Raw genomic sequence first — 18014 nt, 5'->3', positions numbered from 1 at the left:
AAACAGACAGGAAAAATAATGCATTACACTAATGACATATTTAATCTAATTTATTTCAACTCATTTTACATGGACAGAAAACATAGAATTTCCATGTTTATGATTTCACTTTAGTGGCTTTCTTAGCCTTCTTGGGCTTTCCCTTCTCTGCATTTGGCCTCTCCAGACGATTAAACAGGACTCCAGTGTCAGGACCCAGTGCTCTGCCCTCAAAGGGGCAGTCCTTTCCCTGATATTTAACCAGGAAGTCCAGAGCAGCCCAGCTCTTCTCCTCTGGCTTCACCCCCAGCCTGGACAGAAGTTTGTCTGCTATCTCTGGCACTATGGGCTGTAGGAGTGTCCCATACATCCTCAGACACTCTAGGGACACGTGGAGGATGGTGTCCAGCCACAGCTGGTCCATCCCATCCCCACTGCCCAACTTCCATGGTGTGTGCCGCTGGACAAAGCCGTTGGTCTGCCTCACGCACCGGTTAATGGCCTCCAGAGCTTTGTACACTTGCACACTATTGTAGTGCTGCTCCACCACAGCTGGTAGTGCACGTACAGCATCCAGCATGTGATAATCTTCATCCACAGCCCTCCCCTTATGTGCTACAGTCCCTTGACTGGGGAAGGAGTCAGAGCAGAAGTGGGGGTAGACCTGAGCTGGGTTGAGAGAGGGAGCAGTGCAGCGGTTTAGAAGGCCACCCAGCGAGTCTGTCAGCTCGGCATTGAGCAGTTTGACCACTTTATCATCGTCATAGTCGCAGTCTGTGTCTGGGACCCCCTGGCGCAGGAGGAAGTACCTCATACCGTCTACGGTGAACCTTTGAGACCTCTCCAGGGGGTCCACCACATTCCCCAAGCTTTTAGACATTTTCTTCCCTCCCACTGTCCAATGAGAGTGCACATGTATGGTCTGTGGGAGGGGCAAGTCAGCAGCCAGTAGGAATGCCGGCCAATAGATGGCATGGAATTTGAGAATGTCCTTTCCCACGACATGATGAGCAGCCCTCCACCATTGAGAGTGTGAGTCCGGGTAACCAGCCACTGTGAGGTAGTTGACCAGGGCGTCTAACCACACGTAGATTGTCTGGTCGAGGTCACCAGGAACTGGAATGCCCCACTGGAGGCGGCTTCTCTGGCGGGAGACAGAGAGGTCTGGGAGGTCCTCCTGGAGCCACTGGAGAACGGCGCGGTGGAACCGTTCTGGCTGCACTGCTCTGGGGTTCCCCTCCAGCCACTCCTGCAGCCGAGACCGGAACTCAGACAGACGGAACATGTAGTTCTCCTCCTTCATCCACTCCACCTGCAAAAGACAAACCAGATTTTATTTGATGAGAAAAACAATGTATAAAAGAGCAGTAGAGTAGTAAATAACATTTTTTTATTTTTATAATTCAAACCTGCTTGAGTAACTGGACCTGAATTTATCTGACACGATGGATATGATTTTTCCTGTTCTCTTTCAGATTGTGTAGGTGTTACTTCAGAAACATCACGTTTTGAATACAGACACCTTCTACATTTTATCTCACCTTCCTAATCGTTATTACATTTCTTATGCTAGAAAGAGAAGCGTTACATGGCCATACCAAGGAACAACACTCAGTAAATGACATGAATCAATGAGATGTAGTAGTAAACCTTGTTATGATGCGAGCAACAACTATTTATGAAGTCATCCTTTAGCCTACCTCGTGGCCGCTCTCCAGAGAGATCTTGATCTCCTTCCCTGATGAATCCTTGGCATCTCCCACCTGCGATGGCATGAGGAAGCTCTCGTCCTGCGTGGAGTACCAGCCTTCATAATTCCCCTTATAGATGAAGCCTTTACTCTGAAGCACGGTCCAGAAGTGCTCCACTGCACAGCGGTGTCTCTCCTCAGTGGTACGGATGTAGTCAGTGTATGAGATATGACAGCTCTTGAAGAGGTATTTGAATCTCTCAGATACTTTAGTGCAGAAACTTAGAGGATCCTGTCCGGCAGCATTGGCAGCCTGTTGGATTTTGAGTCCGTGCTCATCTGTACCTGAAATGCAAAGATGTTATTTAGATATTATGAATGAAGGGGGTGAGTCTCGAAACTCGGGTCGCCTGTCCCCAAGGTAAATCAAATGACAGTTTAGCAGATGTTATAGCCGTTACAGCGAAATGCGTGTGTTACTAGCTCCTAACAGTGAGGCAAAATGTCAAACAAGTACACAAACTAGACAATAAATCACAAATGTCAGAACGAATACAGTTAACAACCCAAATAACATTACAATTGGATTACTGAAACAATCTATGCGTATATACACCAACAAGACATACCTAGAATGATATGTACAGCAGTAGATATTAGTGAGCTATGTTGAGAATCCAGTGTATAACAATAACTAATAGCAATGTACAGTAGTAGATATCAGAATGAGGTAAGTGAAGAATACAGTATAAAAGAAACAGTCCCGTGTTCAATGTCTCTATATACGTGGGACTGCAGCATTGGCTGTGTGTCTGTGCATTTGTGATGAGTGGGTGGGTTTTGGGTCATGAAATATTGTGTGGATGAAGGGCGGGTGGGTTGCAGTCAGATTGAAAAAAAAATATATATATATAGAAAAATAAAATGTATGAATGTATAATTTCTATAGGTTACATTGAGGTTTTTACTTCATTATTTTGGCATAAGTGAGTAAGCATGCTTCAGTAACAGAGCTCAGCTAGCCTAATGAGTGCTCACATACTCTCTTAAAAGACCTTCGCTTGAAAAACAAGAAAAAAAAGCAACAATAGTACTGTGTTGGTCAATTTTGAGACACTGTAGGCTGAATTAATCTAGGATAACTCAAGAAATGTCATGAATTGATGTTTTTGCATCTGACTTGGATGTTTGGTGCAGTATTTCTCAAGTGAAAATATGTACACGAGAACAACTCATCTCTCGTTGAATAACAACAGGCACTTCATTGAAGAATCCCTACTGTTAACCAATCACCGACGAGTGGGCGGAGACTTCGGCTTGCCTCAAAAAAATGTTTTGTGTGCCCGAACAGAGAATTTCTGTGTAGGTAGTTTTGGAAAAATGTAGGGACGTGACAAATAGACAATTTTGTCAATGTTTAAACTGCCATTTTTTAAAATCAGCTTTCCATAAAAAACGATAAGACCTTTTTATAAAATTCCACGTGAAATCCTATTGCGTGATATGACCACTAGGAGACATTTCCTTTTGCCGTCTTCACTGGAGTCTCGCCCCACTACTGAACTGACAAGTGTTGTGTTTGTAACACAAGATGGAGGAGAGCCTGTCTCCTGTCAGAGATTGCAGTCATTTTGGGAGATTGCAAAAATGACTTTTTCATTCAAAACAGGATAAATATATAGTTTCAGGTGATAATAAAACATGTTTTGTTTAGTTACTTCTACCTCAACTTGTTTCTTTAACTTTATTCTCCATTGAAATGCATGTAATCCGCCGCAACGTAACAGAGTGCTTATGGGTAATGTGAATGAGGTTTATGCGTTCATCTGGATGTGTGTAACACAAGTTCAACATTCACCTTTTGCTACTATTTCTGTCAAGCCGTCTACAGACAGTTTGACGCATACACAATAAATCCAATGAATGCACCACATAGAACGCGCTGCAAGGCAAAGACATCGTTCCATTGGAAATGAATGCACAGTGCATTCGGAAAGTTCTCAGACACCTTGACTCTTTTCACATTTTGTTACGTTACAGCCTTATTCTAAAACAGGTTAAATTGTTTTTCCCCCCCAACAACCTACACACACAATACCCCAATATGACAAGGCAAAAATAGTTTTTTTAGATGATATCACATATTCAGACCCTTTACTCAGCACTTTTGGCAGCGATTCCAGCCTCAAGTCTTCTTGGGTATGACGCTACAAGCTTGGCACACCTGTATTTGGGGAGTTTCTCCCATTCTTCTCTGCATATCCTCTCAAGCTCTGTCAGGTTGGATGTGGAGTGTCATTGAACAGCTATATTCAGGTCTCCAGAGATGTTCGATAGGGTTCAAGTCCGGGCTCTGGCTGGGCCACTCAAGGACATTCAGAGACTTGTCCCGAAGCCACTCCTGCGTTGTCTTGGCTGTGTCCTTAGGGTCATTGGCCTGTTGTAAGGTGAACCTTCAACCTAGTCTGAGGTCCTGAGCGCTCCGGAGCAGGTTTTCATCAGGGATCTCTCTATACTTGGCTGTGTTCATCTTTCCTTCGATCCTGACTAGTCTCCCAGTACCTGCCACTGAAAAACCTCCATAGCATGTTGCCACCACCACGCTTCACCGTAGGGATGGTGCCAGGTTTTCTCCAGATGTAACGCTTGGCATTCAGGCCAAAGAGTTTAATCTTGGTTTCATCAGACCAGAGAATCTTGTTTCTCATGGTCTGAGTCCTTTAGGTGCCTTTTGGCAAACTCCAAGCAGGCTGTCATGTGCCTTTTACTGAGGAGTGGCTTCCGTCTGGCCACTCTACCATAAAAACCTGATGGGTGGAGTGCTGCAGAGAAGGTTCTCCCATCTCCACAGTGGAACTCTAAAGCTCTGTCAGAGTGACCATCAGGATCAGTCACCTCCCTGATCTCTAGGAAGAGTCTTGGCGATTCCAAACTTCTTCCATTTAAGCATGATGGAGGCCACTGTGTTCTTGGGGACCTTCAATGCTGCAGAATTTTTTTGGCACCCTTCCCCAAATCTGTACAGACACAATCCTGTCTCGGAGCTCTACGGACAATCCCGTCGACCTCATGGTTTGGTTTTTGCTCTGACATGCACTGCCAACTGTGGGACCTTATATAGACAGGTGTGTTCCTTTCCAAATATACTCAGTCAGTTAGGAAAGCTAAGGCTAGCTATTTCAAACAGAAATTTGCTTCCTGTAGCAGGAATTCCAAAAGGTTTTGGAACACTGAAGTCCATGGCGAATAAGAGCACCTCCTCCCAGCTGCCCACTGCACTGAGGATAGGAAACACTGTCACCACCGGTAAATCTACAATAATCGATAATTTCAACAAGCATTTTTCTACGGCTGGCCATGCTTCCCAGCTGGTTACCCCTATCCCGGCCAACATCTCAGCACCCCCACAGCAACTTGCCCAAGCCCCCCCCGCTTTTCCTTCACCCAAATAGCTGATGTTCCCGAAAGAGCTGCAAAATCTGGATCCCCAGAAATCAGCTGGGCTGGACAATCTGGACTCTCTCTTTCTAAAATTATCCGCCGCAATTGTTGCAACCCCTATTACTAGCCTGTTCAACCACTCTTTCGTATTGTCCGAGATCCCCAAAGAACGGAAAGCTGCCGCGGTCATCCCTCTCTTCAAAGGAGGTGACACTCTAGACCCAAACTGCTATATGCATCCTGCCCTGCCTTTCTAAAATCTTTGAAAGCCAAGTTAACAAACAGATCACCGACCATTTTGAATCCTACCGTACCTTATCCACTATGCAATCTGGTTTCCGAGCTGGTCATGGGTGCACCTCAGCCACGCTCAAGGTCCTAAACGATATCATAACTGCCATCGATAAAAGACAGTACTGTGCAGCCGTCTTCATCAACCTGGCCAAGGCTTTTGACACTGTCAATCACTGTATTCCTATCGGCAGACTCAATAGCCTTAGCTTCTCAAATGACTGCCTCGCCTGGTTCACCAACTACTTCTCAGATAGAGTTAAGTGTGTCAAATCGGAAGGCCTCTTGGGCCGAATATTTTCTCTCTCTCTCTGTGTGTATGTATATATTTCAATGATGTCGCTCTTGCGGGTGATTCTCTGACCCACCTCTACGCAGACGACACCATTCTGTATACATCTGGCCCTTCTTTGGACACTGTGCTAACAAACCTCCAAATGAGCTTCAACGCCATACAACACTCATTCTGTGGCCTCCAACTGCTTTTAAATGCTTGTAAAACTAATTGCATGCTCTTCAACCAATTGCTGCCCGCACCCTCCCGCCCGACTAGCATCACTACTCTAGACGGTTTTGACCTAGAATATGTGGACAACTACAAATACCTAGGTGCTGGTTAGACTGTAAACTCTCCTTCCAGACTCACATTATTAAGCAACTCCAATCCAACCTTAAATCTAGAATCGGCTTCCCATTTCGCAACAAAGTATCCTTCACTCATGCTGCCAAACATACCCTCGTAAAATTGACTATCCTACCGATCCTTGACTGGTGGCGATGTCATTTACAAAATAGCACCCAACACTCTACTCAGCAAACTGGATGTAGTCTATCACAGTGCCACCTGTTTTGTCACCAAAGCCCCATATACTACCCACCACTGCGACCTGTATGCTCTCGTTGGCTGGCCTCACTACATATTCATCGCCAAACCCACTGGCTCCAGGTCATCTATAAGTCTTTGCTAGGTAAAGCCCTGCCTTCTCTCAGGTCACTGGTCACCAGAGCAACACCGACCAGTAACACGTGCTCCAGCAGGTATATTGCACTGGGCATCCCCAAAGCAAACACTTCCTTTGGCCGCCTTTCCTTCCAGTTCTCTGCTGCCAATGACTGGAACGAATTGCAAAAATCACTGAAGCTGGAGACTCATATCTCCCTCTAACTTTAAGCATCAGCTGTCAGAGCAGCTCACAGATCACTGTACCTGTACACAGCCAATCTGTAAATAGCCACCCAACGACCTCATCCCCATTGTATTACTTACTCTCTTGCACCCCAGTATCTCTACTTACACATCATCATCTGCACTTCTATTACTCCAGTATTAATGTTAAATTGTAATTATTTCTCCTCTATAGCCTATTTATTGCCTACCTCCCTACATTTGCACACACTGTACATTTATGTTTATATTTTTATTTTCTATTGTGTTATTAACTGTATGTTTGCTTATGTGTAACTCTGTTGTTTTTGTCGCACTGCTTTGCTTTATCTTGGCCAGGTCGCAGTTGTAAATGAGAACTTGTTATCAACTGGCCTACCTGGTTAAATCATGTTTAAATAAAAATCATATCCAATCAATTGAATTTACCACAGGTAGACTCCAATCAAGTTGTAGAAACATCTCAAGTATGATCAATGGAAACAGGATGCACCTGAGCTCAATTTTGATTCTCACTGAATATTTATGTAAATGTGATATCAGTTTTTGTATTTGTAATATATTTGCAAACATTTTTAATAACCTGTTTTACACTTTGTCATTATGGGGTATTGTGTGTAGATTGAGGGAAAAAAATATGTAATACATTTTAGAATAAGGCTGTAACGTAACAAAATGTCAAGGGGACTGAATACTTTCCGAATGCACTGTACTTCTGGTGTACCAAAATGCAAGGTGTTACCAAAGTGTTAAGGTTTGGGCCTAACTTTATGCACGCCAAATATCTTACATGCCAATCGCTTTTTGGGAATGGGCAGAAAAAGTCAACCTTGATCCACTGTCTCAAAAAGGATCATGTCTGAGTTTAGGGTTAAATGGACACTGAAATCTGGACACTGACTATGTCTATAACCTCTCTCATAGTCTTAATATTAACTCCTGCAGGATTAAAAACATTTCTTGCTGTAAAATTATACACCAAATGTACATTTTGACTAGGGAACAGGAGTGAAGAAATATGATTTCTTCAAGCATTTTGAGAGAACGCAAAATGCACAGTCTGTAGAGGTTCCATTTTTATCAGCATCATAAAAGCGGACGGTATTTCAACCACATAAAATATGCATTCGAACTGAAATGTTAACAGAAACATGTTGGGTCATTTTCACAGCTTTCTATTTCCTTACAAATCGGTTAAACTGATGTCATTTAGAAATTTTGCACAAAAAAAAATCTTCACAGTTGGGATGGTGTTCTTTGGCTTGCAAGCCTCCCCTTTTCCCCTCCAAACATAACGATGGTCATTATGGCCAAACTATGGTCATTATGGCCAAAACGTTTGACCTCTGTCATTGCCAACAAAGGGTATATCACAAAGTATTGAGAAACTTTTGTTATTGACCAAATACTTATTTTCCACCAAAATGTGCAAGTAAATTCATTAAAAATCCTACAATGTGATTTTCTGGATTTTTTTCCCTCATTTTGTCTGTCATAGTTGAACTGTACCTACGATGAAAATTACAGGCCTCATCTTTTTAAGTGGGAGAACTTGCACAATTGGTGGCTGACTAAATACTTTTTTGCCCCACTGTATATGAGTGAGTGAGTGAGTGAGTGAGTGAGTGAGTGAGTGAGTGAGTGACTGAGTGAGTGACTGAGTGAGTGAGTGACTGAGTGACTGAGTGACTGAGTGAGTCAGCCAGTCAGTGTGTGTGTGTAAGGTGTGTCTGTGTGTAAGGTGTAGGTGAGTCTCTGTCTCCTACTACAGGAGGTGGCATGATGGCTGTTCAACAGTCTGATAGAGACCTGGGGATCGAAAGAAGCTGTTTTTCAGTCTGTCCCGGCTTTGATGCACCTGTACTGTCTCAGTCTGCTAGATGGTAGCAGAGTGAACAGACCGTGACTCAGGTGGCTGAGATCCTTGATGATTTCTTGGCCTTCCTGTGTGTAACCGATGTGAAATGGCTAGCTAGTTAGTAAGTGGGGTGCTCTCTAATACCGTTTCAATCAGTGACGTCACTCGCTCTGAGATCTCGAAGTAGTTGTTCCTCTTGCTCTGCAAGGGCTGCAGCTTTTGTGGAGCGATGGGTAACGATGCTTCGTGGGAGGCAGTTGTTGATGTGTGCAGAGGGTCCCTGGTTCGAGCCCAGGTAGGGACGGGAGAGGGACGGAATCTATAATGTTACATGTGACACAGTGCTGTAAAGCTTTTGACTCCCATGCGGATGAGGGCATGCTCCCGCTCTGTCTCCTGTAGACCACAATCAGCTCCTTTGTTTTTTTTACGTTAAGGAATAGGTTATTTTTCTGGCATGACTCCGCCACGGCTCTAACCTCCTCCCTGTAGGTTCGTCATTGTTGATAATCAGGCCTACCACTGTCATGTCATCAGTAAACTTGATGATTGAGTTGGAGTCGTGTGTAGCCACGCAGTCATAGGTAAACAGGGAGTACAGGAGGGGGCTGGGGACAAACCCATGGCGGGCCCTGTGTTGAGGATCAGTGTAGCGGAGGTGTTGTTGCATACCCTCACCACCCTGGGTCTGCCCTTCGAGGATGGGCTAGGTAAGCGTGTTAACCAATGCTTCAATAGGGATATTTCACTTCACGCTTATAAACAAGGGCAACTACAATATTACCACAATAGTGTAACGACCCTGGGTTTATAAGCGCGGAAATCGACTCAATTAATCCACATTGATTTGCATGTGTTTTCACTCACCTGTGACAAACCTGGAGTTGAACCCCTGTAGAAGCTTGTATCTGTGCAGGAAGTCAGCAGTAACAGCCGAGTACAAGTGTCCAATATGAGGGGCAGCGTTCACATAGAAGATAGGGGTGGTGATATAATAGTTCCGGTCTCCTGTCGGAATATCAGTGCACAGGCGTCTCACCATGAGCCTTTTGCAATTCCAGAATGATGGGGATGGAGAAAGTGCACATCTTGTAGCATGGCTGAATGACCATCTCTGTGCAACCTTACAGTTTCTGATAATGGAGAGGTACGTCATCATCATGGGACAATAGGCAACTGTTTACAGCGTCCACAAACTATGACTGTGAGGTTATGACGGACCATATGACAAACGTTACCAACTCAGCGTTGATATTGCGGTCCATTGTAAATGGCAACAGTGATATCCTCACCCGGTGTTAATTCATTTCTAAAAGCCCATGAGTCGTAGAGAAAAGTAACGACACCAGAAATGTCAAAACAGTTTAGTATTTTGAGTAATCCTGGTAATTGTTTGTTTTATATAAATATAATTCCGTAAAGGACTCCACTTTACATATCTTTATGAAACCCACGTCTGTTTCCCTGCCAAGGTTAGATCTTCTTCCGTTTGCTAAAACGTAATTTCGGATTAATCCAATCACAGTGCACAACAAACTAATACCACCCCTTTCTACAGGGAACAACCAATCCGATCAGCAGGAAGACGCACGTGGCATTGGGTCAATTCGTTTTACATGGCCCGGTGCCCCGGTTTAACGTGGTTTTGTTTACTTTCAACTATTCCATGGTTTAAAAAAATATCCACTCACCCGAGGCACCGGGCCTTGTAAAACGAATGTTATGCGTTATCCTTGGGACGAAACCACGGATGCGTAAATGTGAAGCATCCGGTTGGCGTTTCCACTCACTACCAAATATGGTGGCGAGGAAGCCCAGTGGCCGGTAGTGGGAGAAGATGGGTCGAGATGGATTTTGGCCAACATTCTGATCATTTTCTCAACGATTAAACATTTGATCTCAATACAGTTTCCGGAACTGAGTTTTATTTATTTAACCATGTAAGCCAGTTGAGAACAAGTTCTCATTTACAACTGCGACCTAGCCAAGATAAAGCAAAGCAGTGCGACAAAAACTACAGTTACACATAAACAAACGTACAGTTCTGAACCGAGTGCACTAAGTTTTGTAAGACTTCACACTTTGCCAAAGTTTTTAAAAAACATTTTAATCGCGTTGTTCAGGAGTGCAGAGCGAATTTGAGTTATTGCACATGCGCAACTTCATATTCCCGGACTGAACTATGCAAATACATGCTAGAACGCGCCAATGCTCGTGCTTGACTATGCCCACTATGATTCATTTGCTCCCATTGGAAACGACAGGCTGTAGTCTAGGGTTAGTTCTTATCCTAACCCAGGGTTTTCCAAACTCAGTCCTCATGACACCAAGGGGTGCACATTTCATTTTCTGCCCTAGCACGAGTGTGGGCCAGAGACAGAAAGAAACTAAAGCCTACCTGCCAGCCCCATTGCTTAAAAAAAAGATACAAAAAACATTAGAATATGTTATCTATGTATTCTAAACTAATTTCCAGTATCCCCTTGTCTTATTCAACTGCGCCTGCCATCTCTGCACCATCAACATCCCCACTTCTAAGTGCTTGTTTAGCCAGTATGTCAACTGCCTCAGTCCCCTCCACATGGGCTGGGACCCAAGTAAAGCTTATCTGTATTCCCATCTGTCTAATCCTGCCATGGGTTTGTAGCACCTCAAAGCAGGTTGTCTGCTACATGACCTAAAGGACTGGAGACTCATTAACGCTGCACATGAATCAGAGCAAATAACTACTCTGTCTGGCTTGACTTTCTCCACCCACTGCAAGGCCAACAGTATGGAAATCAGCTTTGCTGTAGATGGCTCCCGCGTGGCACAGCGGTCTAAAGCACTGCATCTCCGTGCTAGAGGTGTCACTACAGACCCTGGTGCGACTCCAGGCTGTATCACAACCGGCCATGATTGGGAGTACCATATGGCGGCACACAATTCCAGGTTAGGCAGTCATTGTAAATAAGAATTTGTTCATAACTGACTTGCCCAGTTAAATAAATATATATATATATTTTTTTAAATACAGCCAGATTATCTGTAATAAGTTTCCTGACTTCCACCCCAAATTCCTGCACTACAAATGCTGACCTAGTACACCCTGTCCTTGGATCTTTTGAACCATCTGTGTAAATGGCCACAAAATCATGATACAAAGTATTGTGAGTCTCTTTAAACAAATCAGATGGATCAACACCCTCGCTATCTGTCTGTAGTCTCTCCAATACTTCTAGATCAACTACTGGAGGTCGGAGTAGCCATGGTGGATTTACAGGAATAGCTACCATTGGACTAAACTCCCTTCCATACAGTCCAATCTCTTTCACCTGGGTATTACCCACCCAAAGTTTGTGTTCTGTCTTCGGTCATGTTTCCAACATGCCTGTAAAATCCCTTTTGTTGGATGAGACACCCCATGTCCCTGTAGGCTAACCCAATAATGAATTGCCAACTGCTGTCTCCTAATCTACAATGGCATGTCACCCATCTCCACCTGCAGTGCAGCCACTGGGGTGATTCAAATAATCAACTAATCATCACGCTTTGATCATTTGAATCAGCTGTGTAGTGTTAAAGCAAAAAACAAAACGTGCACCCCTTGTGAAACTAGCGCTTACTTTAACAATTTTTAAATGTCAACTTCAATGGCGTAGGGATGTACCAAGGATCCCGAATAGAACAGACCCGTGTAAAACGAACTCGCCCATTTTTGTCTCTGATATGTCCCACATAAACTCCCATTTGCTTGTTAATTTGGGGTTTCATAAAGTCAGTTGATGTAAATTAAAAATGATTGTGGCGAGTTCGTAAACGTTGGCCAGATATGGTATGAAACAAATATTGCTATAAAATTACATATTCGACACTGACACTGCACGAGGAAGTGCAGTATCCATTCTGGGCGGACTCCAGCAGTCAGCTGCTTCTTTTCAGATCGAATGGGTTGAAAGCAAAGGTGAGCTCAAAGTACATTTTAGGATGTGTACTATACTAGCCTTTCGTGTTCACGTGAATGTTGTGTGCAAACAAGAAAATAGAATAACAAGTCCGCTATACAGCCCAATATGTGTTGTAGAAACCTTTCTCTTCTGCCTGGCTTGCTTATTTCGAAAGTTAGCTGGCTAACGTTAGGTAGCTGGCTAGCTAGGCTAATAGCCCCGCTACATTGCTTTGCCAGTCAAGTTATTGTTACCAGCTACGTCTTATGACCTCTGTTCAGAATTAGTAGTTACAGGTAAACAAAAAAACGTTATTCAGATGATTCAGGTAGGAGATATTGCTGCTAATACTACCTCACCGCATAAATCTGATCAAATGTGTAACGTTAGTAGACATCGTCACGCGATTAGAAAGTTAGCTAGCTAGCTGGCAAAAATAAGACTAGCAGCTGAAGGAAATATTCAGGCTGAAGTCAACACGCTGAATTGAACTGTAAAAACTAAGTATGTGGTCGTTACTGTAATTTCAATGAATGTCCATAGGCATTGCACCTTGACTCATTTATAGCTCCTCGTGAGCATATTACTGTTTATCATAACTCAATGTTTGTTTAAATTCAGACCGTTTGTAAAAAGTAACGTTTTTGTTAACAAACCCAGACACTATATAGCTTCTAAATATGCCTATGATCTAATCCATAGTTGCATCTACAAATTTGAGAATGGTTGCGTTTCTCCAGCCGGTTCCTCAGCTATATTTCAAACCCGTTGTGTCAAGGCTGCGGGATAGAACAACGAATATATTGATTGTCTTTAGGGTTAGTTAGGTGTTTAGGTTAATAGACATTAACAGTAGTAGACATGGTTAGAGAACCGCCACCCAGAACCTTTCAAAACCTACTCTGCATTATTATCAAATCTGGTGGTGATTTTCAGATGGATATCGGAACAAACCGCACTGACTTCTACATTGGCCTCTCTCTTGCCATGAGCTCGAGCATATTCATTGGAGGAAGCTTCATCCTTAAGAAGAAAGGTCTTTTGCGATTGTCCAGCAAAGGGTTTATGCGAGCAGGTATTACCACCATCATACATAACTTCATCTTAACTTTAGCTACGTTGGGCAATTGAAAGTATGCTTACTGAATAAAACTTTAAACACTTGTATTATTAGTATAGTAGGCCCTGTATGATCATACATTATATTTGTATTTATTAGGTCAGGGGGGATATGCTTACCTCAAGGAATGGCTATGGTGGGCAGGACTAATATCAAGTAAGTGTAGAAAAATCTGTCACCTGATCACAATGGTTCTTTATTTTAGAATACCAATTTAGCATTACTGAACTTTAGCATATGGTAGAGTAGGGTAAACCTTGTAGTAACAGTCCTCATTGACCTTTCCCTGTTAACATTGTGGTCTTTGTTTTCAAAGAGAAAGGGAGGCTGTTGTGGGTTTGGTATTTTTGCTGGTAGTCTTTTGTGATGATGCAACGACCCACATTGTCGTATTGAAATCTTTGAAGTACACATTCCTCAGAAGATCACATTTGCACATGTAGGCTGAATGAGAGCATAGTTATCAAAACTCACCTCCGCTTAGAATTACAGTACCATGTGCATTGTCTGTCCCATGTCATTGTTGCATACTAATGCTGGTTTCTGTGTTTCAGTGGGAGCTGGGGAAGCAGCTAACTTTGCCGCTTACGCTTTTGCCCCTGCCACATTGGTAACACCACTGGGAGCAATGAGCGTTCTTGTGAGGTAAATGGCTGATTACTGAACTTCAGCTTGTGCTTTGATTGGTACTGAGTCCCTCATCTCATGAACTGTTAAGATAAGCGTGAGGTGACATTCTGTTTCAAAATGTAATAATCCATTTGCAAAGAGATTCTAGGATGTTTTCCTGACACGTATTTGGGCCTAAAGTCAGTCAGACCTTATTGCATGCCATTAAAATGAAGATCGCTACAGCAAAAAAATCTGTTCATTTTGACTAGACAAACTTATTTTGCCTGCAGTGCTGTGCTGTCCTCATACTTCCTGAATGAGCGGTTGAATGTTCACGGGAAGATGGGCTGCTTGCTGTGCATCCTGGGTTCCACTGTCATGGTCATCCACGCCCCTCAGGAGGAGGAGGTGGCCTCCCTTACTGCCATGGCTGAGAAGCTCCAAGACCCAGGTACTGTAACTGACATCATGGATCCAGATATACACAAACACTTTTCTATAATATCATCTTGCATCCCAAATAACTACTCATTATGTGATTTTTTTTAAATTATTTTTTTAAGGTTAAAAAAATATGTGCAGTGCCTTTAGGCCAATCCCCTTGCATGCGCTGATAATGTTTTTGACCATGTTGAGAAACGTATTACTTCAGTCATACCAATGTCTCACATGTTGACCTATGCTGAATCACTCAGCAGCTGTTCAGAGCCACTGATCCCAAAAAGCATTGGCTTGTTAATAAGTAAAAATGCAAGAATCTCAACTATTGTATCATGCTCTTACAATGTACTCATTCAAATGTTCCGACTGTGATGTCTCCCAGGATTCATAGTGTTCGCCGTGTCTGTCGTGACGAGCAGCTTGATCCTCATCTTCCTTGTCGCCCCGCGCTACGGCCAGAAAAACGTGCTGGTTTACATCCTGATCTGCTCCGTGATTGGCTCCCTGTCGGTGTCCTGCGTCAAGGGCCTGGGCATCGGCATTAAGGAGCTGTTCGCTGGCACTGCTGTCCTAAAGGAACCCCTGTTCTGGTGTCTACTCATTTGCCTGGTGATCTGCGTCAGCATCCAGATCAGCTATCTCAATAAAGCCTTGGACATTTATAACACGTCCATCGTCACGCCCATCTATTACGTGTTCTTCACCACCTCTGTAATGGCATGTTCAGCTATCCTCTTCAAGGAGTGGCTGAGCATGAGCACAGACGGAGCTGTGGGGACAGTCAGTGGGTTTCTCACAATTATCCTGGGTATCTTCCTCCTTCATGCATTTAAAGATCTCACATTCAGTTGGGACTCGCTGCCACTGTACCTGAGGAAGGGACCTCATGGATCCCCTTGGGGCCAGCAGGCCTACGTGGCCCTGCCCAGCCAGGAGAGCCAGGCAGAGGGGCCAGGGGAGGGGAAGCTGGCCAGAGAGGGGAACTCAAAGGGCAGCTACTCGCCAGAGGGCTCAATGAGGAGGAACAATAGCTTTGTCACCACTTAGCACTTGGGATCAATTCAGTTTTTAATTCAGTATGATTGAAGCTCAATTCATGACTCTGAAACAATAGGCAATTTTGAATTCCTTAATTGAATTTCAGCTAATTTCCTGAATCGAAAACTGAATTGACTCCAACCCCTATTTAGCATGAAGGCCAAATGTTTAGAGATCAATTTCCCATTGCCAGTTTTACATTTCTGTTTATTTGATATTTAACCACCTGCGTAGACAAGTGGAAAATATGTTTACTAAATATAGTCTTACAATGCAATAGCCACTGGAAGGATTGTTTGCCTAATTATCATGCACTGCAATCCAGTGAGCACATTGCATTTCTATACCGACAAATGTACAGTATGTCTAGAGATTAGCAAAGTCCAACAGAATTTTATTTTACTTCATGGTACGCCTAGACCATTCAACTGGTTGAAAGTATTAGTCCTACAGGTTTCCCCTTAATCCGAATGGTTTCTACTGTATAAAAAAAACTGGTGTACATACACTTAATATTTAATCATGGACAGTGATAATCGAATGTATTGATTTTAGTTCAGATCCACTAGTTTTGATATGAACCGACTAGTGCCTTCTGTTTTTTTACTGACTGAACTGTAACTTATTGATAGGCCTGTCTTATTCCTTTGTTTTAATGTTCCTTTAAAAATGCAAGACCTACTGTGAGTCAAGGCAATGCAGCTTTTACCTTTTGTGTACTTGCTTCAATCATCTTTCAAAGTTAGTGATTGTTCAATATTCACAATCTGAGTGTGAAGTTACTGTAATGTAATACCTCAATTGAATTTATTGATCATGTATATGAACATCAGTATTAACTGAGGCACTTTGAAATAGCCTCTTTTGAAACACATTCCTACTACTGCACGTGCCAAACTGAATGTATTTCTTAATCATTGATTTACAACATACTGCTCATTCTTTTAGTATGTCAATAAACAATTACCTTTTTATACAGCAAGACCCTAATACTTGGACCACACTGTATTCAAAATGCCAATGATGACAAAGCAGGCAATAAGATTTGTTTATTGCATATATACAATGGAACACTTGTTTCAGCCATAGATCGTGCCCTTTTCCCAACAAGACATTGTTCGCACTCTGACTTGGTACTGAATGCAGTGAGTTTTTGTGGCTTTCCGACGCAATGTCAAATTGAATGTCCCAGATTTTTGGCTCTTTGTTTCTGCCCCAGGACAACCTCTACAGCTGGGTAAGCTTGTTTTAAAAGCATACTAATGAAGTTCTCCCATCTCAGTTTTCATGATATGATTGACATGCAACAGGCTCATTCAATTTACTACACAGTTTCAGCATCACCAACAATATGAAGATATTAGCTAGCTACCAACCAGAATTGTTACTACTGCACTTAATCTCATGTCCCACTAGGTGAGAGAGGACTTGGCTAGGTGACATGATACAAGGTGCAAAAACGAGGCACTTATCAAAAACGACTTGTTTCTTCCCCACCTGGTTATTGGACAGTGTTCTCATTGCACCATATAGAAAGCTGGCATTGCTGTAAAACAACTTGATTGGCTGTTCAGCGCCTTGTCAGTCTATCCAGTGGAGGATGTTGCTAGACTATTCAGACATGGATTCTGAGAAGGAGCCCTTACTCCTCTGTGTTTGTTCGAGTCTGTTCAGGATGAATTGGCTTGTGTCAATGAAGCGCTCTACACAGTTCACAAAGCAGATCTCTGTCCGGGAGTCCAGCTTGGGCCCAGGTTTGTCCATGCATTTCTCCTGTAAGGAACCAGAGTAGACGGGTGCTCAATCATTGGCTGGATCACATGTCATTGCATGGAGTGGAAGACATTGCATCGTGCATGAGTAATTTGTTCACATCTAAAACACTATTTTAGGCGAGTACCCTACAGGTGGTTGATTGTGTAGGAGCTTAATTCAGGAGCGTAGTTATTGTAGCTAGTTAGCTTAATGCAGCAAACGTTTGCATTTAGCCACAAATACTGGCATTACAAGTTAGATAGTACAATAAAGCATACATGTCCAATAATTCACTGGCAAACTATGTACATTTTTATGCATTCATGTACTTGATCGCCAGATGTTCAAGTAGCTAGTTACAGTAGTTCACCTAGCTAGCAAGTTGTCATTGCAGAAGCGTTTCTTACCCAACACACTTCAGTCATCTGATGGACCAACTGCTGAAACCTTTGTTTTTGGGACTCGATTTCGATGAATTGCTGAAGCTGAGGGTCTGCTGTGGCTCCTTGGTTTTCCATGTTCATGCGCAAATCGCTTATAAATTAGACAGAAATTTACAATTATTTGATAATTGTAAACGATTGACTGCAGTTCCTGACCTTCACGTGTGTGAATCGGCTTGCGCATCACAGGAAACGGAAGAGTGCTGGACCAATCAGAAAGTGCGCCACTAAGAACAGTAAATTCCATTGGATGTG

At 43.1% G+C, this 18014-nt stretch overlaps 3 protein-coding genes across 5 annotated transcripts; 1 reads left to right on the top strand and 2 right to left on the bottom strand.

The window, feature by feature from the left end:
- Window positions 1-32: 32 nt before the first annotated feature.
- Window positions 33-9934, bottom strand: mars2 (methionyl-tRNA synthetase 2, mitochondrial). The gene is made up of 3 exons (XM_029662417.2): window positions 9292-9934; window positions 1680-2014; window positions 33-1291 (listed from the first exon to the last, which is right to left on the bottom strand). Exons 1-3 carry the CDS (start codon window positions 9584-9586, stop codon window positions 98-100), a joined length of 1824 nt encoding a protein of 607 aa, XP_029518277.1. The 5' UTR covers window positions 9587-9934; the 3' UTR covers window positions 33-97.
- A 2098-nt stretch (window positions 9935-12032) lies between these two features.
- On the top strand, window positions 12033-16539 carry zgc:101583 (uncharacterized protein LOC494104 homolog). 3 transcript variants are annotated; one of them, XM_029662419.2, is made up of 6 exons: window positions 12034-12367; window positions 13287-13425; window positions 13570-13626; window positions 14025-14115; window positions 14373-14533; window positions 14906-16539. In XM_029662419.2, exons 2-6 carry the CDS (start codon window positions 13287-13289, stop codon window positions 15568-15570), a joined length of 1113 nt encoding a protein of 370 aa, XP_029518279.1. In that variant the 5' UTR covers window positions 12034-12367; the 3' UTR covers window positions 15571-16539. The 3 variants fall into 3 exon arrangements, with proteins under 3 accessions (XP_029518281.1, XP_029518279.1, XP_029518280.1); XM_029662420.2 differs by lacking the exon at window positions 12034-12367 and adding an exon at window positions 12410-12646; XM_029662421.2 differs by lacking the exon at window positions 13570-13626 and having other exon boundaries at window positions 12033-12367.
- Window positions 16540-16595: 56 nt separating this feature from the next.
- timm8a (translocase of inner mitochondrial membrane 8 homolog A (yeast)) lies at window positions 16596-17967 on the bottom strand. Its single transcript, XM_029662424.2, has 2 exons — window positions 17724-17967; window positions 16596-17334 (listed from the first exon to the last, which is right to left on the bottom strand). Exons 1-2 carry the CDS (start codon window positions 17838-17840, stop codon window positions 17173-17175), a joined length of 279 nt encoding a protein of 92 aa, XP_029518284.1. The 5' UTR covers window positions 17841-17967; the 3' UTR covers window positions 16596-17172.
- Between the last annotated feature and the right edge of the window lie 47 nt (window positions 17968-18014).

Source organism: Oncorhynchus nerka, linkage group LG6, assembly GCF_034236695.1.
Source record: "Oncorhynchus nerka isolate Pitt River linkage group LG6, Oner_Uvic_2.0, whole genome shotgun sequence".
Classification (NCBI taxonomy): Eukaryota; Metazoa; Chordata; class Actinopteri; order Salmoniformes; family Salmonidae; genus Oncorhynchus; species Oncorhynchus nerka.
This window is presented reverse-complemented; position numbering and strand designations above follow the sequence as displayed.